Source organism: Atractosteus spatula, chromosome 5 (assembly GCF_055471065.1).
Source record: "Atractosteus spatula isolate fAtrSpa1 chromosome 5, fAtrSpa1.hap1, whole genome shotgun sequence".
NCBI classification, from domain to species: domain Eukaryota; kingdom Metazoa; phylum Chordata; class Actinopteri; order Semionotiformes; family Lepisosteidae; genus Atractosteus; species Atractosteus spatula.
Window position 1 is genome coordinate 25,021,929 of NC_142710.1, and position 26,090 is coordinate 25,048,018.

The 26,090-nt window shown below is 39.1% G+C and overlaps 2 protein-coding genes across 8 annotated transcripts; both read left to right on the forward strand.

Moving 5' to 3' along the window:
- Positions 1–1,186: 1,186 nt before the first annotated feature.
- Positions 1,187–7,423, forward strand: nkx1-2a (NK1 homeobox 2a). Its single transcript, XM_088915777.1, has 3 exons — positions 1,187–1,373; positions 2,857–3,316; positions 7,390–7,423. Exons 1-3 carry the CDS (start codon positions 1,187–1,189, stop codon positions 7,421–7,423), a joined length of 681 nt encoding a protein of 226 aa, XP_088771903.1.
- On the forward strand, positions 5,900–21,466 carry oat (ornithine aminotransferase). 7 transcript variants are annotated; one of them, XM_088915624.1, is made up of 11 exons: positions 6,060–6,109; positions 6,809–6,862; positions 10,169–10,402; positions 11,077–11,301; positions 11,498–11,593; positions 12,412–12,539; positions 18,220–18,342; positions 18,787–18,915; positions 19,311–19,424; positions 19,599–19,743; positions 20,359–21,466. In XM_088915624.1, exons 3-11 carry the CDS (start codon positions 10,195–10,197, stop codon positions 20,517–20,519), a joined length of 1,329 nt encoding a protein of 442 aa, XP_088771750.1. In that variant the 5' UTR covers positions 6,060–6,109; positions 6,809–6,862; positions 10,169–10,194; the 3' UTR covers positions 20,520–21,466. The 7 variants fall into 7 exon arrangements, with proteins under 7 accessions (XP_088771749.1, XP_088771746.1, XP_088771750.1 ...); XM_088915623.1 differs by lacking the exon at positions 6,809–6,862 and having other exon boundaries at positions 5,900–6,109; positions 10,166–10,402; XM_088915620.1 differs by lacking the exon at positions 6,809–6,862 and having other exon boundaries at positions 5,901–6,109.
- Positions 21,467–26,090: the final 4,624 nt, after the last annotated feature.

Genomic DNA, 26,090 nt, shown 5'->3' on the forward strand with positions numbered 1-26,090 from the left:
ACTTTGGTGACAGCACATTAAACTCGCAGCGGCTTTCAAAGCCGGTCTGAAAACTTGAAAATAAAGAGTAATGCATGAGCAAAGTTTAAATTCTGATGGAGTAATTACAGATGCCATAAAGGGATTATTAATGGGACTTAATCGCTATAAACAATATCTTCACAAAGGGTTTGATTCCTCTACGTTTCTGTGACTTGTAAAATGTAAATTGCCTGATAACACACTCTATAGCAGGATGCTAAGACAAAAAGGATGAAAAAACCTCTAAAAGGATAACTCAAGTCCCAACCTAGCACAAAGCACAGATTTAAAACTAAAATATAATCAAAATAATAACGTCAATGTGTTTCAGTGTTTCTTCTTCACCATTATTATTTCACAAAGATTGCTGTTTTTATATAGTATATATATATGCATTATATATTAAATATAGTATGTTATATAGTATATTATACTGTATATTATGAATGCCTGATCATTATGTATTATTTATAAACATCTGCTGTGCACACGCTGTTCTTGTATCATAAAGAAAATAAGTTATCGTTTCTTTGGCTACAGTCATCAAGTCTTGATTTAGCTTTTATGTATTTTATCTTTACGTAGCTAAAGCCCTACATAACTATTCTGTATGCTCACGATATACAAGAAAAGAAGTGCAACACACAATGAAAAAAAAAAAGATCAAACCCATTAATCGGTGACCCCCACTATTACCACCCAACGGATAAGATTAACTAGAGGAAAATCTTCCAAAATAAATTAATAACAACGTTTTCTGAAACAGGCAAAGATGCAGCCTCAATGCGCGGGGTACAGCATTCACTGATTAAGGCTGATTAACAAGCATCTTGACTGGGTGCTAGTAGCTGGTTGATTCTAACCACGTGGACAACAGAAACCGCGTCTTCAAATCGACCTTTACCAGCAGCGCACTGGGAGATCAGGCTCCACTTTCTCTGATCACTCCTGGACGGCGGTGTCAGAAGAGGAACACTATGGTGACAGAGCAGACAGCCTGCCAACGGCTTTGAAACACCCCGCGCATCTCTGAAGGCAGATTTTCTAAGACGCTGAAAAGAAGATAAAAGTTTACGTTTTGTAAACAATTGCTTGCAAGTGTGACTTTAAAGGGTAGTTGTATCGTTCCAATCTTATGCTGGAGTACCAGGACAGTGGGGTCACAATGACACCCTGTCACAGGATATCGTTCTCTATTGTAGACATCCTGGATCCGAACAAATTCACCAGTAAGAAACCGATCTCTTTTTTACCCGGAGAGAAGTTTTCACACGCAGCCGAGAGGGAAAGTTTGGGAAGAGCCGAAGAATTCATTTCTAACGAAGACCCCTTTTCTCGAGACAAGGATTCGGGTAAGAAAGAACAGGAGACAGCACAAAACACTCAAAATAACAATAGTTGCCATACTACAGAATATAGTACTGTGCTAAGTCATAATTGTCGTTCATAGTTTTTTAAAAAGAATTCCTGCTTCTCTTCAATCCTCTCTACGAAATTAGTCAATTTCTCATCATAGTAAAAATTTGTTAAATCCATCTGCCCCCAACAGGAAATAAGATTGTTTTCCCTTAAAATACTAAAAAGGCACGTTGACAGTAATTATACAGTTTGAACAGGAAAATAATACTTTTGGTTATGTTTCGATTTATTAGACTTAGCAGTCTTTGATATTTATCGGACCAATTTCAAGATGCTCGTGTATTAAAGCTGGTTGCTCGTACGTGACCTTCTTCCTATTTTTGCTGCAGAATTTCCTTTAAAGAACTCGCGTTCAGTTGTACCTTCAGTGCGATTGGCACTGGGACAGTCAGGCCGGGTAATTGTTTAAATCGTCCCATTGAGGATGCCTCCGCTCACTTTGATCGATATCCCATTACTGCCTCCTGCATATCTCCTGCGAACAGCTTGCAGGTACAAACTTCAGACCCCATCCATGTCTGATCCTAAATATTGTTCGATTAAAACTTACCTTTAATAGATGACATTTATCGATCTGCCACCAAATATGAAACTCCATTAGCACGTCAGGGGTAGATGGTGAAGCTGGATTTGGTCTGGATTGCTTTCCGCAACATGACATTTAGAGCGGTTTCTGATTTATAAATAATTTAGGGATTACTATACCACTCTTTCCACTACCGCCATCACTGAACTGACCCCTTCCCTTTCCCCCTACCCCATCTAATCCAAATCGGCTTGAATTATTTTACCATTACCATCACAGAGATTTATTATGATGATCTAACAAACTGCAAAGGAAGTTCAGTGCCTGGATGTATTTGTGCTGTTTTGAATCAATACGATTATCAGACCAAGCATTTGAGACTTTCTGTATTATGGAAGTGCTACAGACGCTGTGTCGGCACAGTGGTACGTACAATTATTCTGAAATGTACACGAGCATTTTTCACAAGCTCAGACCAGGCCTTATGGGTCCTAGTTTAAGACATTGCGCAAAACGTTCTCCCCCCCAGCCTGGAGCAGTCTTGATTGGCGAGGCAAAAGGTTTGATCTTCCCAGCATTCGTAACCAGTTGACGAGAGTGGTGTCCGTTCAGCACCTGTGCTGAAAACGGATCTAAACCTAAATAAATGAGTTTGCTACAGTAGCGAATTCTCTGAAAAACACATACATTGAATGGAAAGTAAAAATTGTAATATTTAATTAGCATTTAGCTAAATAAAAACACTGGCACGACCCCCCCCCATCCAAATTATTGTAGAAAACACTAATATTACCGTTTATGCATACTCGTTTTATTATTTTGAATCAGTGCAAATAAACCCTGCGATTTTGTTTCGCTACATGTAATGCAACGAAGCTTTTTACTTGCAGGTGGAGAGGACCGGAATGGCCAGGCAGGTTGTGACAAGGCAGATGACTCTGAGCGGACATCATTAACACGACAAGAAAACGTCACTTCACTCGAGCGACACAGCGAGGAAAGAGACATCAACAGCTACGACGTTGATAGTTTGGCCACCGACGATGCAGACCATTCGAAGCAGAAGCGACGCAGGTCTGATCACGGCTGTGCCAAGCCCAGACGGGCCAGGACTGCTTTCACATACGAACAGCTGGTGGCGTTAGAGAATAAATTCCGGGCGACACGATACCTGTCGGTTTGCGAGCGCCTTAACCTCGCTTTGTCCCTGAGTCTTACTGAAACTCAAGTCAAAATCTGGTTTCAAAACAGAAGAACCAAGTGGAAGAAGCAAAACCCAGGGGCTGACAGCACAATTCAGCCCGGAACGAACTCATTGTCCCGGGTCACTTCGAGCCCAAGCCCCTCTGGGTCAGGTGCGATTAATTACCAAACTTTCCACACTTTTAATCCTGGGAACGTGGTTTTCCATACAACCGGCGCAGTACCACTGTCGTCCACAGGGGGTCTTCTGAATTCTTTTCTACACACTGGATACCTCCAACCAACATTTTACTCCCCGCATTCATGAAAACGTTTTTGAACTGTTGCAAGAAAACACAAGGACTTGTCGGCATGTCAGGACAGGACATGTTATATATTGTTCATAGATATATAAATGTATATATAACATTGATGAAAAGTCTAACTTTTTGTATGTGTATCTTAAAAAATCCAATACTAGGAGTTACTTCGATCCGCAAATCGCTATCATTGAATCGTTTCTTAAGTAAACACTTGTGCTGCTCTGTAATCATGAGATCTAAAGTCTTGAAATTTTCGTTAATGCCAGAAAACACCCTTGACTGGAAGGAAATTGTATTTTTTTCTGATGTAATTACTACCTTTTTGCTAAAGCATGCTTACTATTGTTTTAAAATTGTACTGTGGTTCTTGACCCCCTATCCGATAACACAGTTTCCCTGTTGCAATCATATTTAGGGGATTTGCAAAAGCAGTTGTGATCGGACAGTCACAAACTGGATTAGAAAAATACAGTCTACATACAGTGTTCTTTGAATGGAGTCTATACCGTTTGGACTTATATATTTTTTTCCTCAACTGCTACGTGACCAAGGAGGGATTTAAACGTGCTGTTTCCGAAAGGAATAAATACATCTACTGACGGATACAGTACGTTTCAGCAGGTTCGTCATTTAGTACCTTGTTCCTGTTGTTACAAAATGTCGAATTTAATAGGCCTACAAAAACTTCTTCATAAGGCGAAACCCCTCGTGTTAAAATCCGAGTGACTAAGTCATATCGTTTTACTTTTTTTTAAATGGAAAACAAGTGGAAGTGACTGAAATAATTGAAACTGCACTTATGTTTTTCCCCCCATCTTCCACGAGGCTTATATCGCCTGTCTTTCAAATTGAGAAACGCAAATATTTATCAAAAATAAAGGCCACCAACCGCCAGAAGACGAGTTAATTTACAATTAAATTGTAAAGATGTTCGACTAAAGGCCGTGGGGGAAATTGAAACTACTACAACAGATCATCATCAAGATATGTCTTGGTTTTATTTGGTATTTGCGTATAACGGTCAATATATTCTCAAAACAAGCCGTGTAACTTTGGGGGGAAAAAGGAGCGCGTGATGATCATTCTCACCACAAGAGGGAGCTCATTGCCCAGAAAGAAAGAGTTTATGATTGACAACAGGGTACTGAACAGATTTGTAATTTGAACTCGAAAAAGTCTTTGTGTTGTACCATCAACACACCCTATTGACATATCAAACAGGATTTGTGAAAAACTGTAACAATGACTGAGTTATTGTAAATAAACAATACACACCTGTGTCAAGGAGTCTTTCATGTCAAAGATGTGACGAGCTTTTTTACCTTTGCTTTTTGAGCTTTGTTTATTCAATGTAGTCGTTAAATAACACCTAAGATGCCATAGTACAACACGAGGTCACTTTCTTCACTAGACGATAAGGGAAATCAAAACAGCGGTTAGCGACTACATTTGGAAATGTTCGACCACAACAAAACTATATCCTAGCCCCTCTTGATGTTTTATATAAAAATGTATATTGTCTTTTTGAAATATCGTCATATATAAGATGTTTTTTAAATAAATTGTACGGAATCCACTTTGCATTTCTGATAACCTCAGCAGACGTGATCTCACCATCTTTTTCAATGTTCAGCAGAATAAGACGAGCCTCAGGATGATCCCGGCCACAGAATGCAATCCTGTTTTAATCGGTTTTAGAACGGAAATACTGCGTCCACAAGAAGAGTGGATGCATGATAAAGCTAAATGGAGTTTCAGTCCAACGAATAGTGACCAATAGTGACTCTCAGAGAGGGTTGTAAAAGAGTGCGCTGTAACAAGTGCATGCTATGCACTTTCCACGTTGATTATACCCCGAGTTTAAACTCTAATGCAGTTGAGTCTTACTCGTCAGTGCAGTATAATCTTCTGCACTGTGCGACAGCGTGGCGTTGACCTTGTTTAGTCAAAGCAGATTTAAAATTGCATCACAAAGGAACCAATAGCAAACATATCTTAGAAATCAGCACTATCCATAGTTACAACAACTTCTATACCTCCAGGTTCAAATGCAAAATCGGTGTACAAAGTACACTATAATTTCTAGGAACTAACGTTGATGTGATCAGATTTTCACGTGTTTTGATTGAAGCTGTCCTTATGCGTAGCCTCATGCGTAGTCTTTTAATTTTTCCCATCTAGATGATCTCATTCCCTGGAATGCAAAATTACAGAGCATAGATGTAAAAACCCCATGAAGAATACTAAAATGTCTCTCAAACGTAAAGTAATTTCGGTAAAATATAGAATACTTATTAAGAGATTTGTATTAGAACATAACAATCCACATATTCTGCAAGTTCAAGATCCTTGAGATGTTACATGTCATTTTTTTCATGGGATTATTGTGTAACAAAAGGGCCAGGACAGCACAGCATAGGGTCCGGAATGCTAATAGTGTAACAGTGTAACACCTAGCGGCTCCCCTTGTGCGCGAATCAATAACTTATTAGATCAATAACTCGGCTTCACCTGTTACGTGTCACCACACTTTGCCCCTTTAAGTGCAACACTAACGTACACAACCTCGGTGACGTCACCAGCGCCTTTTGACGAGCTTGGGACACCTCTCCAGAGACAACTGTATAAAGTAATTTATGTAAGTACAATAATTTTACATCATACCTCTTCATACAAATAAAGAAAGCAAAACAACTACAATAATAACCCTCTGTTGCTTCACGCCCGTATTTTTTAAATGTTGTGGACTTTAAAATGCTTCATTTTCGCAGCCTTGAGCTAATAACTCAGTTTATTTTTAATCACTGTTGTAGATTTAAAAATACTATGCAACGAATACATATTAATGTAACATATATTATTAATATTTATATAATAAGACTTGTGAAAGTCTGGGTATTTCTTTATCTCGGTTTAGACGCAATCTTTATATTCTTCAATATTATTTTGACAGCTCTCGGGGGGAAGATGATAGCAGTTGATGAAACGTTACGAAGAAACATTCTTAATGTCAGAGAGTCTGAAAACTACAAACACAGTGATAGTTTCTGTAATTAGACTATGCCTGTGCAATACATTTGTATATTGCATCATACTAACGTCCACCTAAATACGTGCGTGAATGCTTGTGCTTTCTTTTACCTTGTGTTTTAGAACAACACATTCTCCTTATCACTATAAGAAGAAACAGCTCAAATATATATATAAATTTTTCTTAATTATGGGAAAATCCAGTGAACCATGAAAATAACTTCTCAATTATTCAATTTTCTGTACGTAACACGTGTAACTTAACCCGATGTATACTCAGACCCCTGTGGTTCTTTTCCCTTTTTAGGTATACATCTGCAGAAAAATTAATAAAAACACGGAGAAAGCTCTACGTGATTAAGTAAGCTTCGTTCTCTATCTTAAAACTATACTAGCAATATTTTTTCGAGCCAAGTACAGTATTTTAAACAGGAGTTAAACAGTTAAATCACGCAAGAATGCGTCTTACGTCATCTTTGAGCCGGCGTCTCAGTGAGACTAGAAAAACTGGCGGAACTGGACGGGTGCGGGTTGGTGGTACAAGTTCAGGGCTGTGGATTTGGTAAATCAACAGGACCGCTGTCACATATTAAGGTATTTAATACAGATGGAATGATATACGAAACATAAGGTATCGGGAACTTATTTAGTGTCACTTTCAAATTAATTTTTATTTTAGTTCCTCAACTGCTTTAGTTTGAATTGACCGATAACCAAAATGCAACATAAGAGAGGAACAAATAACAGTATTCAGTTTGTTCATAGTTATAAGTGTATGATGTACGTTTTCTGTTTTTATTTCATGTGCGGATTTGACGTAGGAGGCGACAGTCTTCTGTAGAGATACGCTTACAGAGCCTGCTGATGCAGTAATTTTCCGTGATGTAGGTCGTCGGTAGATGAGCTCTCGATCGACCGATAGAGATAATAATAAATGGCTATCTTCACTTGCAGCGTTAAGTGTCTTCGGATTTGAAACGTTCTGTCTACGTCTTTAAACTGACCCGTCTATATACTGTATTCTCCAGCATGCATTCATCTCAACTTTCACAAATTCACAGGTGGAGGCTTGGCTTTTTAGTCAGCCGTACTCGGCTGCACAGTGTGACGAGCTGTGCGAGCCGTTACTACAGCTTGGTACTCGAAAGTCTGATGGCCATAGCACTTCTAGGCTTAATATGCCGCCGTCCCAACCTTGTCATTGCTACGATTAATATTCGTTCCGAATGTTATCCGTAAAACAATCACGGACTCGGTTTCAAACATTTAAGTGCTGGGAAAAGGCAGCGCTGTTAGGTTGTGCTGTTACTTCACCTTCATTACGAAAGCACCATGAAATTAATAAAGACGTGCAGTTTCTTTTCTGGAAAACAGCCTGTCCTGATTTTAAGATGAGATCTCTTGCTGTAAGGTTTGTGTTACGGATGGAGCGATCGAGGCAGCTGACAAAATAAAACATTTATCTCTATCTCGCACATTTATCCTTATCTAAAATGACTTCTGATTTGTTGAGTTCCTCCCATCAAAGTATAGGGGCTTCTGAATTTCATGCTGCCTGATGTCTTGTTGGCTTAATTTAAGTGAATATTAGCCATTTTTTTCGTTTTCTATAAAACCTGCTGTGCTGTACCTTTCTGGGACCAGGAGTGTGAGTTGTGGCGGTAGAAGAATTTCTAATTCATCAAGAGTTTTTTTGTCCAAAATAATGCCTTTGATTTTTGCAGACGTTCCCTGGAGAATTGTATACTCCGGATCATCCCATTAAAACATCTTAGGAACTTTTGCCGTTATGAGGAAGTTGGATCGGAACTTTAGAAGCATGCAGTAGCAGCTTTTTAGCAATTTCTTTGTAATTCTTGTTCGAGCTGTATACAAAGGGATTACCACAGTCGGTTTTAAAGTGTGTAACTGCCCAGGTCCTATTTCTGATATATGGAACCACATGGTGTTACGATGAGTTTTCTCAGTGTTAATGGATACAGGTTTTTCCCTTGGTACAATAAGATGTTATAAAAGAAAAAGGTAAATGATTGTTGTTAAGTTTAACAAGTCCAGTTCTGAGTGGGAGGTGACACTCGCATGTTATCTGAGCCTTAAATCTGAGTCTTAAATTAGCCTCCTCTCTCTGTTGCTGGGGGTGTGTCACGGGAGGCCAATGCTGCTGCAGCCTATCATCTTTCAGTTCAGACTTAACCAGGGTTAAAGTGACTTATCAAATATTTATTTTTGCTCAGGCCAGAACTTAATAAACCTGGGAAGATCTCCAGTGCACCTTTCAGTCAAGAAAACTCGCCACATGTGAGAGTCGGATTGTATTTGATTCGAATCGCTGAGCTCATCTTGGTTTGAAAGGTGTTATTTAGACTGTGTGCCTTAAATTTATTCAAATTGATTTGCCAATATTTTACCCCACTCAAAAGCAGTTTTTGTAACTTTTGTAATGGCTCAAAGCCATTAGAGCTGAGCTGTGTGAAAAAAAATAATTTTCTGTGCAGTTTAAAAGCTTACAATTTAAAAATGTGGATATTAATTTTTCATGGGGCTGAGTACTTTATTTTTCAAATCTATTAATGGTGCTGTTACTTGGTTCTCTCATTATAGCTCTAAAGGACTTAAAAGGAGCCAAAAATTACCGTGTAGCATTTAACATGTAAATAACAGCATAAAAGCTTTCTCAGACAGTTTTGTGGGTAATACTGGGTCATATCTCTGCTGATTTCATTGCAAGATGTTTGTGTTAAAGGGTATTTGTAGTTATTGGCATGCAGTTCAGGAGATGCCCTTCAACTTCTTATCCAGAGGTTTGTATCTGTACTAGGGGTAGGATTTGGGAATGGAGAAGTGGAAATGGCATGTTCACTGAATTCTGCTTTGCATGTAACTTTTAAGGAAATAGTCAAATTAAATGAAAAGCACGTAATGGATATATCAAAGAGCACAGACACTGTCAGTATTTTTTCATTATGTAACCGATATCAGAGTGAAGTTTGTTCTCATTCAGGAGACTACTTGATAACATAATGCAGAGCTCAGGAGATGTCCTTCAGGCATTATTAAGTGCTGTGTGTGCAGTTCTCGAAACACACTTTAAAATACATGTGAGAGGTGCTGTTCCAGATAAGTTTATGAGAAAGTTACGCATAGGGATAAACTAAATGGCCATGTGTTAAAAGATATGAACTGATTAGTCTGGGGGCACTGAGTGCAAAACGTTTCAGATGGTAAACTGGGCTCTGACATGTTCATGTGATGTCTGTCTTTGCTGAAAGGAGTTCATAGTTCTTTTAGACAGAAAGAAGAGAAAGTTGTTTGAGGCAGAACTCATGCAAGAGTGAACCTTTAAACCCTTAAGTTTTTAAGTTAGTGATTAATTAAAAGTTATAGATTGATGGTGTTCAACACCGTTATTGTGAAGGACATGAATAGAAAGTGCCACGTTGCAATTACTGTGCAGGGTTTGTCCTTGTTGCTGCTGACCAGATGAAATTTCATACAAAGGCCACCAGTACAGGCCTTGCAGTTCTTTTCTTTGTTGCACTAAAAGAAAGAAATGTTGGAGCTGTGAAGCACGTGGTTCTGCACTTCTGTGTCTTGGATTTCATCCTTTCTTTGAGCACGGCAGCTCGAGTTCTGTTATGCAGTTGTGCTGTTCTCCTTCTGGCAGCAGAGCTCGAGTCCAGGCGAGGGTGAACGATGCTGTCCAAGCTGAGCCGCTGTGTGGGCCGGGCCGGGCCGGTGCTGGGCCGGGGCTTGTCCGCTGCCTCCCGCCCTGTCTCCTCTGCCGCTTCCAAGCAGAAGAGGACGGATCCCCCTCTGTCCTCGGAGGAGGTGTACGCTCGCGAGGAGAAGTACGGTGCACACAACTACCATCCGCTCCCTGTTGCCCTGGAACGTGGAGAAGGTACGGGCCTATTTGGAGAGCTGGTTTCCTGCTTGAGGTCTATTAATGGTGTAGGTCCATGTGTTACCTGTCGTCAGTCTGGCAGGCAGATGTGCAGCTGCAGTGGCCTCTGCTGGAAAACTTCTTGCTTCAGAGAACTGTCAGGTACCTGCCGGGACAGTGTGACTGACCTCCATATTGTTCTCTGAAAGAAAAAGGATCATCCCCCATCTCAAAGCCCTAACCTTAAGGCCGGAGAGCTCGCCATGTTAGGATGTGATAGCCAGCAGTATGTTTGTGGATGTGGACTTCGAATTGACCTTTCCAGGAGGCTTCTTGGTACCAGATAAATCTCGTGAGACAGTTTCAAATTCCCTTTTGCTTTAAGCGTTTAGGGTAGAATAATTTGAGGGTGTGACGGTGCAATTCCCCAGCTTTGCGTTATCTTGGTGTTGGGGTAGCAAATCGAAGCTGAGACATGTTGTGGCTTTATGGATAGGGAGTAGTGTGGGTGGGCTTGGGACTAATTCACCTGGAAACAATAAGAACAGATAGGTTTTGCTAGATATTGTGCATCTGATAGAGAGCTCTGATACGTGTTTTGGAGTGTACTCCCTTCATTTATTAAACACGGTGAAAACCAGTGTATTCAGTTCAGTTACAGTGAAAATTCTTTGCATTTGAAATTATTTCAGGAATCTATGTCTGGGATATGGAAGGCAGAAGGTATTTTGACTTCCTCAGTGCTTACAGTGCTGTGAACCAAGGCCATTGCCACCCTCGGATAATTTCGGCGCTGAACTCGCAGGCCTCTAAGCTGACTCTGACGTCCCGGGCCTTCTACAACGACGTGCTGGGCGAATATGAGGAGTACATCACCTCGCTCTTCGGATACAACAAGGTGCTGCCCATGAACACAGGTACGCGTGGCCCGTGCACAGGCTCCATGAACATGCTGAACTTGCAACTGATCTGGTGCCTCACCTATGCCCTCATGTATATCTAGGCTTGCGAAGGAAGAGTTATGCCCTTGACAGGATGTGGCGGAAGAGTCTGTTTTTTACACTGTTTGATGGTTTTCTGATAAATTTACATTTTTAATTTTTTTTTTTAAAGGTGTGGAAGCTGGTGAAACTGCGTGCAAACTGGCTCGAAAGTGGGCATACACCGTGAAGGGCATTCCAAAATATAAAGCAAAGATTATTTTTGCAGGTATGTTGAAAACCTTAACGCACTGTAGTTTTCTTATCTTTCTAAAAGGTTAGCTGTCTTCCTAAAACTTTCAACACTAATTTCCTCACCCATTTTTTGAATAAGAAATAGAAACTACTAACATTTCAGAATTAAAGTAAGCAGACTCTCATGTCTTTTTTTGTAGATTAGTATCCTGAAAATGTATCCCTTCCTGAAGAAGAAATGGGTGCTTGTTTAGCATGCTGGGAAATATTTCAAGAATACAGCCTATAGAACATAGATGTTAGAAGTGAGAGGAAGGCATATTTTGACAATTAGTGAAACATTTTAAGGAGAGCTCTATAATAAGTTATAAGCTCTATAATACAGAATTTGTACAGTGTGAAAATGTGATCTTTTTACTGTAAAGACTACATAACATACTTATATTTAATTTTTAATTGTAAAAGTACATAAAAAACGACTTGTTCACACCACCAGCACTCTTGTGAATTGATCCAATGCACTGAGAGTCTAAGAGCATGTTGTATCCTTTATCACAACAGATGGCAAGAGCTATTTAGTCATTTTTCCTGCTCATGGTTGATTTTCATCAGGTAGAATAAATAAGCACGCTCTCCCAAATCTCCCTTACAGTCTGTTGCGTTGCAGCTCCTTGCAGATAGAATACCAGCTGTTTCAGTATTTCTAGATCCTGGATAATCAGTAAATTTAGTTGATCTTTAATGCACTCATTTTGCAGAGCATGGAGTCTAGGGTAACACAGTGAAGAGGTCTTTTTGTGATTAGAGAAACTTTGCAATCAAACTGATTGTCTTGTTCTATTTTTTGTGAAGTCGGCAACTTCTGGGGGCGTACCTTAGCAGCTATCTCCATTTCCACGGATCCCAGCAGTTATGAAGGCTTTGGTCCTTACATGCCAGGCTTTGAACTCGTCCCTTACAATGACATCCCAGCATTGGAGGTAGGTTTCATTTTTTAATGCTATTAACACTGTCGTGTCACGTTAAAATAAGTAGCATTGATTGTGAGTGTACAGATGCAGCCATTCAAAATGCACGGTACAAACCCGTGGTACGGTAAACTACCCACAAGCCACCGCAGGGCACCACGGTAAGTGATTGGCTGGCCAAAATGACCGACAGGGGCACTCGTGGTGCATTGGTTGGTAGTGAAAAGATTTAATCATTTAATCTCTTTACTGTGCACATTTTAATCCGCTTAGTATTGAATATTTATATGGAATTTTACCACTAAAGGGAAATTTTAGTAGCTGAGCATAAAAAGAAGAGGAGCATAACGCATCTGAAGGTCATAAACGATATTAACTTAGGAACATAAACATTACTGTATGTATGTAAACTGTACTGTGTACGGCTGGTCTTGGTAGTTTAAAGAAAAAATACACACCAGTCTTCCATTTCTCCCTAAACATTTTAAGCTTGAAAGTTTTATGAAACGGTACCCAAATATGTGATTGCTGTATAGAATTAATTTTAATTTAAAAAAATTATTTAACACGAAAATTAAGCTGTTTACATCTTCCGCCTGAGAACAGTCACCCGTTGCTACCCAACGCAGAAACGCAGCCACTAACTAGCAAAGAGAGGACATTAGCTAGCCAATATGATAAAGAAATAAATGATTATTTTGTTAATTTCTTTTGCACATTTATTTGAACATTTCCATCGATTGTACAAGCACTTGGAAACTGTCCAATCCCTAGTTCATCAGGCATTTTCTTTTACGCTGCGGGCATTCTCCCGGTCTGGCGCCGGTCTGCGTCTTCTAGGATATAATGCCAGCGATTTTAGCGATTTTTTTTTGTTAAATTTGGGTTTCCAATAACGCCCCAGCAAACTCTTGTTTTTATGTCCACTATAACAGACAATCTCCTTTGCTTTTAAGCGAGCGTTTAATAATTTCCTAAAATGAAAATGATTTACTTTATTTCCCTCACGGGATCAATAAAAGTATCTATCATCTATCTACATAAACTATCGGACAGAATTCTTGGGTCTCCCCATACCAGAGATTATGGTAGGGCTTCAGAATGGTGGTTGGTTGACACCATCTGACACCCCTCTGATTGGAGAAAAAGGACGTGCTGGTTTGCTATACATACTGTACCAGGAAGAGGATTTCTTTCTATTCGAAACGTGTATTTTAAAAGTTTAATTAAGTAAAAACCTTACAGCGTACACAGATTTCTAAACTGATCAGGAGGAAGAAAAATCACCCGTGTTTCGTGCATAAAAAGTGGTTATTAACTATCGAAACCTGTTTTATTTATTTTATTTTTATTTAGATTAAGAGTTCCCGTCACCCCCATTCCCATTTAAATCACAAACCCATGTTTAATTAAATGTCTTTTAACGTAAATCGTTATCTTTGTCTTATGCATAATAATGTTCACCACTCTGTCTAGCAAATTAATAATAAACTTTATTTTATATAGCGTTTTAAACGAATAAGTAATTAGATTGCTCATAAACCTAATCACTTATTCTACATAAACACAGCGTAATTGCTCTCTGAAAATGCTTTTTCTTTTTATTTAGGCTCAGATTTCAACTATAGATCGTATTATTAATAACCATAATAACGACCAACCAACAAAAACAACCATATAAACATAATACCAACCAAAAACATAGATAACAACCACAATACAAAATCAAATATATCAAACCATTAAACTCTCTCAAATTCCTCCAATTATCATAATCCCACCCCTTATGCAAAACCAAACCCTCCTCCCATCCCAGTTTATCCTCTTTATTATAAACAAAATCCACCTCAATTTTCAACATAAAGCATTACACAAAATTAATACCTCAACACTCCATACTCAACAACGATAATTCACAAACAGCCAGAACATGTAACTCCACATTCCCAAATAGACCACAGTTCCATAGCCCCGCCCCTTATGCAAAACCAACATCCCTCCCCTGTTCTCTCTCTCCGCTGGCGTTTGTAATCGTTTTTATTTTTAAATAAATTTGAGCAAAGTCATGTATTTTAAAAATCTTAAGATTTCTATATTTATGTCTTTATTTAGTGGTTTCATTAGTGACAAAGGCTAAACTTTCTTGGAAAAATGTCTTTTATGTAAACCATGTTTGCTATTAATTCATTTAGGGCTAGAATATGTTCATTGTCTTCTAATGAAAGAAGGGTTCCTTTTGCCGTAGTCGGGTTGACATTAGAAGCTTGCCACGCCCGGACTGTTACACCAACGCATTAGCATGTTAAAGCGATTTCATTGAGGAGCCTAGTTTTCTTAACTAGTAAGTACTGTACTTACTGAGTTTTTGAGGGGGGGAGGGGTCTTTCGCTGGAAATCTCGCCCCCTTCTACTTTGAAAATACCTGTGAAACCGGTTCAATTCGTCACAGCCAGCACTCCCGCAGAGAGGGGGGTTGTACTTGCAGTGTATACAGTAGATGGGGAAAGCCAGAGCCGACCGCTACGCCACCCACGTGTTATGCTCTTCCTTAATGTCTAAGCCGGAACACATCATTATATCTCATTTTGTATTTCTTAAAAAAAAAAATCGTTTGCCCAGCCTAACACTATTGTTGTTATTGTTTTTAACCTGTAAAGCGCTTTGAGGAGCCACCTTTAAAGGCGCCATATACAATAAAGTTCATTATTATTACTATTGTTAATTTGCTGGACAGAGAGGTGAACATTATTACACAGAAGACAAAGATAGCGATTTACGTTGCATTGTGCATTGTGCTGCTGTAATACAGTTTTAAATAATTAAAAGTCTAAACAGTATCAGCTTTATTTATGGGTTTTAAATAAAGGCGATTTAAATCAATATAAATGTTTATATTGTAATGCATAGGTGACTATTCATTGTTATTAAAATGACTTAAATTCGATCATGTTGTGATATTTAGAAATATACATTTGTTTGGTGCGAGTGAAGTTTTATTTAATCTCTGAACCATACTGATTCTTATGGAAGCCAGTTTCCGCCAGGGAGTAAAAAAAAACACACTATGGTATTCTCTCCGATGCAGTGCAGTTAAAAACATATCTCTGATGCTGTTCCTAAATGAATATCGTTTATGACCATCAGACGCTTTATGCTCCTTTTCTTTTTTCCAGTGGATTGAACAGGGAGAGGCATTTCATGATGTACTTTTCACTGATGAAACAACAGTGGCTCTGGAACAGTTTTCAACCATGTCGTTTTATAAAAAGGGGAGATCTGTGAACAAGCAAAACCCAAAACAAACATGTATGCCATACGGCGTACGCGTTACTGAAGCTAAAAGTTTAGCCTTTGTCACTAATGTAACCACTAAATAAAGACATATAGAAATCCCTACGTTACAGACTGTATATGGCTGGTATTGGTAGTTTAAAGAAAAAATACACACCAGTATTCCACTTTCTCCCTAAACATTTTAAGCAGAGTCTTACATGTGGTTATTTCGGAAACGTTTGTACGTGCTCCTTCTGACCATGTTACTGTTAACTGTTACTGACCATATTAAGTTTAAGTGCCTGTGGACACTTTTCCTGTCCGTGGAGGGGGGGTGGACCGTCTTTCATTAGAAGGTTAGTCTGTTCTACTCTGAGAATGTAGAGGGGGTGGAAAGTGCCCGCGGTCATTTAATTAGTATTAAAATTCGTACTGATTCCCTTGCGAAGATATGGACATAGGAATATTCGTGTGTGGTCAAAAAAATGGCATAAAAACAACAAAGTGAAGGCTGTGAAAACATTCACAATGTACTTTATACACAAAGCAAGTGTTCTCACAACTCTAGGAGGTTTCGTGAAAATGCTACAGGCGTGCCAAAATCATTTTTTTAATTTCAAGGTGACTTTACTGCGGTTTTCATTTTCAGATTGTGAATCAAAAAAGGCATTTAATTAAACACGCGATTGCGATTTTAATCAATTACTGTATTGATTGAAACACATTCTGTACAGTCACATTCTCCTGTCGTCCAGTGGTGTAAAACGAATTAGCAGGTGATTGAGATAACAATGCACCGACCACTGAGTGGAATGTTCTCATTTCTCAATTGTAAAAAGAGGTGATAATTCTTAATAATTCACATTAACTAACCTCTTCAGTTTATTCCGCCAGACAGTACATGAATATAATTATATCGTTATTAATTTGTTTAGATACGAAATTCCATATTATATTCCCTGTTAATCAAATTCTAAAAGTATGCATTTGTTAGTTAACAAGCGAATTCACAGAAAAGGTTAAAAGACTATCACTTTTCACAAAGTATATAATCCTAATATGGTCAGAAGGAGCACGTAAAAACGTTTCCCAAATAAAAACATGTAAGACTTTGATGCTTAAAATGTTTAGGGAGAAATGGAATACTGGTGTGTATTTTTTCTTTAAACTGCCAAGACCAGCAATATACAGTACAGTTTACATACAGTAATATGTTTATGTTCCTAAATTAATATTGTTTATGAGCATGTGAAAGGCATGGTGAATCGGAGATTCTCAAGAATTACTTTGTATGATTGGAAACGAATGCGTGATCGGATCAACTAAATGCTGTGGTGTTACTTTTTGTCAATGAAAAAATAAACTATTTTCGTTTACAAAGACGGTTACAAAGAATGTGGACCAGGGTAATACTTTGAGCTTACAGCTTGTCCAAGGTCATTCATTATTAATACTATTAGTAATATCTTCGGTAAAGACTTTGATGCATAAAATATTCCTGCATAATTAAAATATTTATGATAAAGGTGGTAGGTTGTGTGCTTTTTGTCCAACAGAACAATCTTGCTTTTATAAAATATACCGCCTTTTTAATGTTTAATGATTAACATGCTGTAATACACTGTTTAAATTTAAAAGTCTAAAGAGTATACAACTTAAATTCTTAATTGAATAAAGATTGTCCCTCAGCAGTGATCGGGATTCGAAACCGACGTTTTCTGGTGACAGCTCAAATGCTGTACAGGAGAGGTTAACCTTTATTAGCTCCACCTGGCGGTTTTACAAGGTGATTCCGGATACTATTAACATAATCTAATTTGCATACGGTATGATGCGGTATACTGCGACACGCCCACCGTGTTATACCGCAGCATACCCCGCTTGTTTTGAATGGCTGCATCTGTATATCACAACAGCAGACACAAAATCGACAGTAGATTGTAGTCTGGCCTTATTCATCATGCAGGGTGAAGGGAGATATTCATGCTCAGACTAAGATTCATACCACAGCTGTGGGAGTGATGTTTCACAGCAATGTTGCTTGGCTTGCGGAAGATTGGGATTTGTTTTATTTCCCTTTTTTTTTTTCTTTCAGAATTGTTGCCTTTCCAGTAAGTTTAGCACTTGGGGTTATTGTCTCTTTCAACCACAGCAAGAAGTCTGTCAGATACTTGCTGACTTTGTTCTAACTGGTGTTCATGCTAGTCCAACCTAATCTAGACTTGCAAAGTAGAGACCGTGAGCGTATTTCAAGTTCCATTCCCATTTTTGCTGTTCTCTTGTCATTTTACAAGCATTGCTTGTTTGGTAATCTGGAATAGCCAGCCTTGAATAAAGCGAGAGGCCAGTGGACTCTCGCAGTGAGAGGTTGGGTAGATAAACAGCCGGTAAGTGACAGGGGATGGTCTCTGTTTTGCAGCGAGCTCTTCAGGATCAGAATGTGGCAGCTTTCATGGTGGAGCCCATTCAGGGGGAGGCCGGAGTGATTGTTCCTGACGAGGGGTACCTGACTAAAGTGCGGGAGCTCTGCACTCAACACAACGTGAGTCTGTCCTGATGCAGGGGGGTGGCTTTTACTGCTTCACGCAGTTTTTACAGACCTCATCATTTGTTTTCTTTATTAAGACCAGTGTTTCCTCAGAAGAAGGAAGAACTATTCCGCTTATTTTTTTAGACGAATAATAGATGTGGGAACTCCCTGGAGGGAAAGAAGGGGGAAAAAAGATCAAGACACTGTCAATAACTGTTGTTTATGGATGACATTATCGGCAGCCATGGGGATTTTCTGGATGCTAGTAATAGTTGTACTCTGCCCAATGACTGAGATGTCGATGGTTTCTTCACCTGCATGACATCTCAACAGAAATAACAGCCAACTCTAGTCTGTAAGGTTCTGAAGTGTTTTTGCTCTCCATGTCATGAGGTAAATGTATGCAAAGTGACGTAGGCTTGACACTGAACCTTCCTTTCCATTGCTGGGCTGTAGGTGCTTTTAATTGCTGATGAGGTGCAGACAGGACTTGCCCGGACAGGGCGCCGACTGGCTGTTGATCACGAAAATGTGCGTCCTGACATCGTGTTGCTGGGGAAAGCGCTGTCTGGAGGAGTCTATCCCGTGAGTCTCTCATATCCGGCAGTGGTCTGTCCTAAAGACTGGGTGGCAACTCTAAAGCCAACTGACTAAATTTAGCTGAATGTATTTTCACCAGATGTTCCAAGAATTTACATTAACTCCAACTGGTTATTCATCTTCTGTGCTGCAAGGATTTTTCTAAAGCGATCTGGCGCATGAGAAAATATATAGCTTTTTTTTTATTGCATGTTTAGAAGGCTTGGTCCTGCATGCTATTTGGAAATAGACATTAATGGTTCTCATTTCCAGCTAGGAGCATAGAACTAGCTAGGAGCTAGGAGCCTGATCCATTTAAACGAGCTGTAGCAAATAGGGTCTAGTATCGTTTATTTTCCCCCGCAGTTGTCAGTCTTAAGTTTTATACCGTGTCAATGCAGGTTTCAGCAGTCCTGTGTGATGATGAGGTCATGCTGACCATTAAGCCTGGTGAACACGGATCTACCTACGGAGGAAACCCGCTGGCCTGCCGTGTGGCTATTGCTGCCCTTGAGGTGTGTTTCTTTCAGTACAAGGTTCTGACGTCTGTTGCCATATGTGCTTCCTGAGGGCTATGAATGTTCATTTTTGGTAAATGCGTCATCATCTTGCAGTTTTATTGATAGTTTAGTTTCAGTTTTACCAAATCCACCAGCTCTTAGAGTGTGACTTTTTCACCCAATGTGCAGGTTCTGGAAAAGGAGAAGCTTGCGGAGAACTCTGAAAAGATGGGCATGCTGCTTCGTTCTGAGCTCATGAAGCTGCCCAATGACATTGTGACCACTGTAAGAGGAAAAGGGCTTCTCAATGCCATTGTAATCAAGGAAACGACGGGTGAGTTTACTGCTTTCACTGCAGTTCTTCTGAATAGGATTTGCACAAGCTGTAATTTATACAGCAGCACACTGATCTAGCAGTGCTTTAGACTATGAGCCATATTGATTATTATGCAGGGACAATCCCAGCAAAACTGTACCCACCCTGTTTGAGAATTCGTATTTTGTACATTGTGGTTATACCTGTGGGAATGATCAAAGGAGAACGCGTTGTCTACATAGCCTGTGCAGCAATGGAAGAATGTCAACAGGTTAAAAGCAGTTGGGTTCAGGAAGTGTAATGGACCCCAGCAAAGCCCCACTGTTCCATTTAATCTGGGCCTTTCATCTGATGCTGTCACAGCTGACATCTTTATTGCATTTGAATTTTTAGAGTTAAATGACAAAGAATCAAAAGTAAACATTTTTTGGAAATGCTTGAGATTCATAGCTCTAATTTTCCTTCTTACGCAGGATTGTGCTGCAAGCAGTTTCAAAGCTGGCTGAGCCTTACACTTTGGGTCACAATATTAGACCATATTTTAGCAGACCAGTTTTATTTCCCTAGGGTACTAAAAGGGGAAGTTTTTGTTATTCCAATAATACTATATTTATATGGACCTGTTGTTTCCAGACTATGATGCTTGGAAGGTCTGCGTGCGCTTACGAGACAATGGGCTGCTGGCCAAACCCACTCATGGTGACATCATCAGATTTGCCCCTCCCCTTATCATCAAGGAGGATGAGATCAGAGAATGTGTTGACATCATCCAGAAGACCATCCTGTCCTTCTAACCTTCTGACTGATCACTGTTGACTGTTGTTTAGATCATTCACGTACTTCCACTGTACAGGAATTTACATGTTTAAAATGTCTACTGTAAACGTAGCAACAGGAATTAGCTGCTCCCAACGTCTTTGCAACTTTTTGTAAAAAAGCATAAAACATTTCCTTTATCTTCCATGAAACTTGACCAGAACCATGTGAAATATTCATTGGTGGTAACAGAACCTACAGTACACTCCACAGCTGTTCTGTTTTGCTGTTTTGTTCCAATGAATATTTTCAATCTGGATACATGAAGCTGGCGGATTTATAAGCTGTCCATTTTGTCCTGGTACAGAGGTCTCAAAGGTGTAATTCTGATAGAGACAAGAGAGAATTAACATAGCACTTATTGAGCTATTTAATATTTATTGTCATCTTATTTAATTAAAGCAAGTAATGATATACTTCCTGCATTTTGCTTAAAAAATAATCTACAAGTATCTTGGAAATGCAATTGCATGTCAAGCTTGTTAAATTTGGGTGTACTATCTGAAAGCTTTTTTTGAGTTAATCTGAGGCATTTAAAGTTACCAACAGACATCAAAAGTAAGGAGTAAGGAACTTTTTGGAATTGCAGTAAAACTTAAAGTAGAATGTGGGAAATTTTTACAGGAAAAAAACATTATCTAGGTTGTACAAGTTAATTATTAGAGTAAAGATGAGAGCTGTCATGTCTGAGTGTCAGTGCTGTGATATCCTGGTCAAGAAGTGTTTTTATTTACACTAGATGGAACTATACGGATCTATGCAGATGAGCACAGCTGCCTATTTGTTAGCGTGGATTTGGGTTACTTTGTGCTCTCCAAAAGGGTGAACAAGTGTTAATGCTTTCAAGTCTGTTCTGTTCCTTGAAGTAATGGCATCTGTTCCATGTTTTTATCTTATGTTCCAGCAATTAAAAAAGTCATAAAAATCATTTTGTGGTTGTAACATTTGTATTAGCTTTACATTTCTTCTTTTTTTGCACTGGATGTTGTGTGATGACCTATATTTGAAAGAAAAAAGGAAAATGGAAACTTTTTCAGAATCTTAAAATATTATAACAAACAGTTTGCGAGCCCGTAATTGTGACAAAAACAGCAAAAAAATACAATCTTATCTTTTAAGTTAAAAACATTTTCTAAAAAATATTTTTTAAAGTTTTAAGTTGGATATTATTTTAACTTTAACTATTATAGTAGTAGAACCAAAATAAATTGATTTCATTTCCCTTATGGTGGTGCACAAGGTTCTTACTGCTAGGCACATACAGTAAAGCTTTTTCATTGGAAAAAGGTAAAGCTACCGACACCAGAATGCATTGCAATGTTAGTTCTCTGTGCTATTGTAAGAAAATGTTACCATCCGTTGTTTTATGATCTTAAAAAGAATCGGATAACCTAAACTAAAAAAATCTTAAAAGCTCTCATCCCTCCTTCAAGTAAATCCAGAGGATTTGAAAGTGGCATCTTTTGTTCCTAATGCACCTCCCTGTAAAAATGGGGGTATGCTCATGGCAATTAATGTTCAAATCCACATTCACGTCACCTCCTTCAAGCTATCTTAGTAAGCATTACATGTCCCTCTTTTGAATTGCAAATTGCCAAATTTTAACAGCTTAAGTATAACCTTGCACATTGTCACAACAGGCATGAAGCCTTCTCGATACCACACATTCGCTAAGGTGAATGTATAGATGCACTTTATGGTCTGAGGACGTTGAGAAGCAAGAGAAGAATGCAATCTGCACTTCATAAATAGCTCTGAAGTATGTTTAGTGTTCACTAATATTTCTTTGTAACTCAAGTCACCACGCCAGACTGTTAGTCCAAGAGCTAGAACATTTTTAAAGCTCAGCTCTCCTTATGCAACTCATTTATTCCATGGTGTAATAAACAGCCTTTTTCCATTAAGGGCGATTTGAAGCATAGGTAGTGAATAAAAATACATTTTAAAATAACTCCCTACATGCAAAGACCTTCACTTCCAGTACCATCTCTGCATACAAAGTTCCCCAGAGAAATTATCAGTCTGAGTATCCTCAAGATATGTTGATGTACAGCTAGGCTGTATTTTGTTACATTTTTGAAACAATCATTTATGCATGCAATTTCCTTTTGCACAACAAAAGGATCCATGCTCCCTTTATCCTCTCTCAATACCTGCATATCTTGTAAATATTGTTCTAGGGCTAAAAGCAGATGTTTAGAATGATTAATTTGCACAGATTCACACTCTGTTAAACTGAACAATATGTGCAATACAGGGTTAGTCTTTCAACCCATACCAACCTAAGCCTTAATGTTAGCTGAAATTACAAAACAACCCACCCTTGAATATCACTCCCATAAAAGGAATTTCTGATTTTCTGAGCTTTTGTTCTGAACCACAACAAATAAAGGAACGGACATTGCAAAATGTCAGACTATTTGTGTTGAAAGGAAACTTTTTTTAATGCATTCTGTCTATGCCTCTCCAGGCAGTAACAGGTATACTGTACTGAAAAAGACTGAAAGGAGAAAAGCTAATTGTTACCTTGGAATAATTGGAATAAATAATTGTAAAAAAGTATATAACACACCCTTCCCAAAGAGATCACATATACAAAAATATTGACTTTATGCAATGGTGTCTCAGTGAACACTAGATATTTTATTCACTGTACTTTCTCACATGTTTTTAAAATTGATAAATTATAGTGTTCCTGTATGCATTGTTCTCCAGAAAGGTTACAGTCCATTGCAGACAAGTAAACTAAAGGGGTCTAAATAAAAAAATACATAATACATAACAGTAAAAGCCATGGTCTTGGTTATATTGATCAGAAATGGATACTTCTTTTGTACAATTGAAACCTTCTCCATAATTTGCTAATTCATATAGCACACGCTAGATGGCAGTGTTATCACTCTCATGGAAGCAGCACCAGGAGTCCAGAATTGGAATTAAATTGTTAGGCGGTGCAAGACAGGAAATGTACTGACAGAGGACAGCTTTGAGAAGATGTGATATGACAGTGAACTCTCAAGACAGTTGGAATTGTTTTGAACAATTCACTGAACAGCTACACAGCTGCCCCATCCTAGATATTGTATACCACAAGTGTGGCATGATTCAATATAATTCTTGCATTACAAGAAAAGTCAGTTTAACTGAAGAAGACCATGGCACTGTTTATTTAATGTATTTTGTGAAGCTGCTGATGTGTTTCTGCAGGCAGCAGTGTGGAGCAGAGATTTGGGTTCTGGCCTAGAGGGTCATACTGTATTTTTGAATTCATTGTGGACTGCTGTTCTTACACCCTTAAGCAAGATACTTCATTCAGATTGCCCCAGTAAATGCCCTGCAGTGTGAATACATCTCTGAGTTGTTGTAAATGTAAATTGTTCTCAATCTACATACTTGTTAAAATAAAGGAATACAAAATAAAAGTGCACTCTGCTGGATTTAGCTGGTTCCCTTTTATACAGCTGGCTAGACTGGAGCAACTGCTGTAAAGCAGAATATGTTCCATATGATACATCCATCCATCTTCTAACTGCTTTATCTGATATAGGGTTGTGGGGGAGCTGGAGTCTATCCTGGCAAGCAACAGGCACAAGGCAGGATACACCCTACATGGGACACTAGTTCATCACAGGGCCCACACAGACACAAACACACACACACTTGCACTGGGGCCAGTTTCTCAGACATTAATGAACTCTACTCAGATAGCACCCCAGGAACTGAACCCAGGGCCCCAGTGCTGCAAGGCAGCAATGCTGAACCACTGCGCTACCGTGCCACCCTCCAGTATATCATGAAATGTAAAAAAAAAGAATGGATGAGGAAAATCTCTTGCTGTAGTAAATCATTAATTCCCAAAGGCAGGCAGACATACTGTACAGTACTGTTTCAGCAGTCTGGACTCATGTGATCTCTGTGCTCTTCACTGTTTAAAATCCATCCAGTCCTAGGAGACTTGCTTTTCAGGATTGTGTTTCCTACCGCAATGCACGATGAATACTCTAACAATGCATTTCAGAACTACAATCATCCTCCCTTATTGCTAATGGCGGGTTCACCCATCGATCTCTTGAAGGTCACTCAGGCCGCCAGATGGCTGTGCCCTCTGCAGCACTGAGAGCGCTGGAGTGTTTGACCTGAAGTGTGCTCAGAGAGCCTGGCCTTCGCGACGAGGCAGCAATCATCAATCTCTCGCCCTGTCTTTACTTCTTAAGAGCTGCACAAGCAAGTTAATGACTGGAGAACAAGACTAAAGTGCGGCAGCTAATGGCACTTATTTGCCTTGTTGAGATGTAAATGTGTGCAGACAGGGGGCTGTGAGAAGGGAAACGCATTGCGCCCTCCTCGCTATGTCAGGGATGGATTAATGAGGGGCAGTCACAGTGGGAACCAGTGGAAGAGACCCAGAAAGCTGCTCTGCTGGCCGACACCTGACGTGATGGGAACAGTTCAGTACTCCACACAGCTCTCAAATCTCCACACAGCTTCTAGGAAAACATGTTATGAGCTCTGGGTTATGTGCCTTTGCTGATAACCTCTAAAGAGATTTTCTGGGTTAAAGGATGGAGTGTCTTTGTGTGATTAAACCCTTGGGGACGAAAACTGTATCACCACCACTGCTGCTGCAGAATCAGGATCAAACAATCCTTCAGTAAACTGGTTTGCTGCAAAAGCAGGATGAAAACATCTGGATATACCTCCCGGACACCATTTAATTCCTGCTACCTAAGACACATTTAACTTCATCCTCCTCTCCTGATAAACTGGAAGCTATCTGGTGATTTAGTTCTAGCTTTGGACATCCGCAAAAAATATCTATACAAAGGCTTAAAAATGAGAGAAAAAAATATTAAAGTTCACCGTGGTGACCAACAGACCAACCAGCTTGTCATGAGCTGATGAGCAGCACATCAAAGGCCACAAAACGTACTGCCGGTTTTCTTAGGATAAATAACAGTGAATATTCCCTCTGAAAAATAAGACAGGGCATTGATTTCCAATCCAGAAGACTTTAGCTGTGTAGCATTACTGTATCTCTGCAAATCCCACTCTATCTCCCCAGGGAGAAGGAGGGATGCCTTTTCACTGAAACTGAAATTCTGAAACTGTAACTTTTAGTTTAGGTCTTATAAGCCATTGCATTACTACAACCCTGCAAAGCTGGACAAGGATCGCAGTGAGAGCCAGAGACAAAAAACCTCATGGCCAAATGGTGCCAGGCTGTGATGGACCATCAGTTGATGACTTTCATTCTGCAGAGAGGAAGTTTTTTCACTGGTGTCTTTTCTCACAACACCACCACCAATAAAAAATAGTAATTCTCTAAATGCTATTACAGGTGTATCCATTTTTAAAAAAGACATACATGTGAATTGATAGTTTTTTATTTTTCTCACTGCTGTCCTGTATTTTTTATATTCTACTCACTCAGTCCAGATGCACAAATATGTTTGAGTGCGAGTGCTTTCCTAATGACATAAAAAAGTATACTATATTTCTGCATAACCTCCTCCTCTTATTTTCTTGCTGTTAAAGTGTTATTGGACACT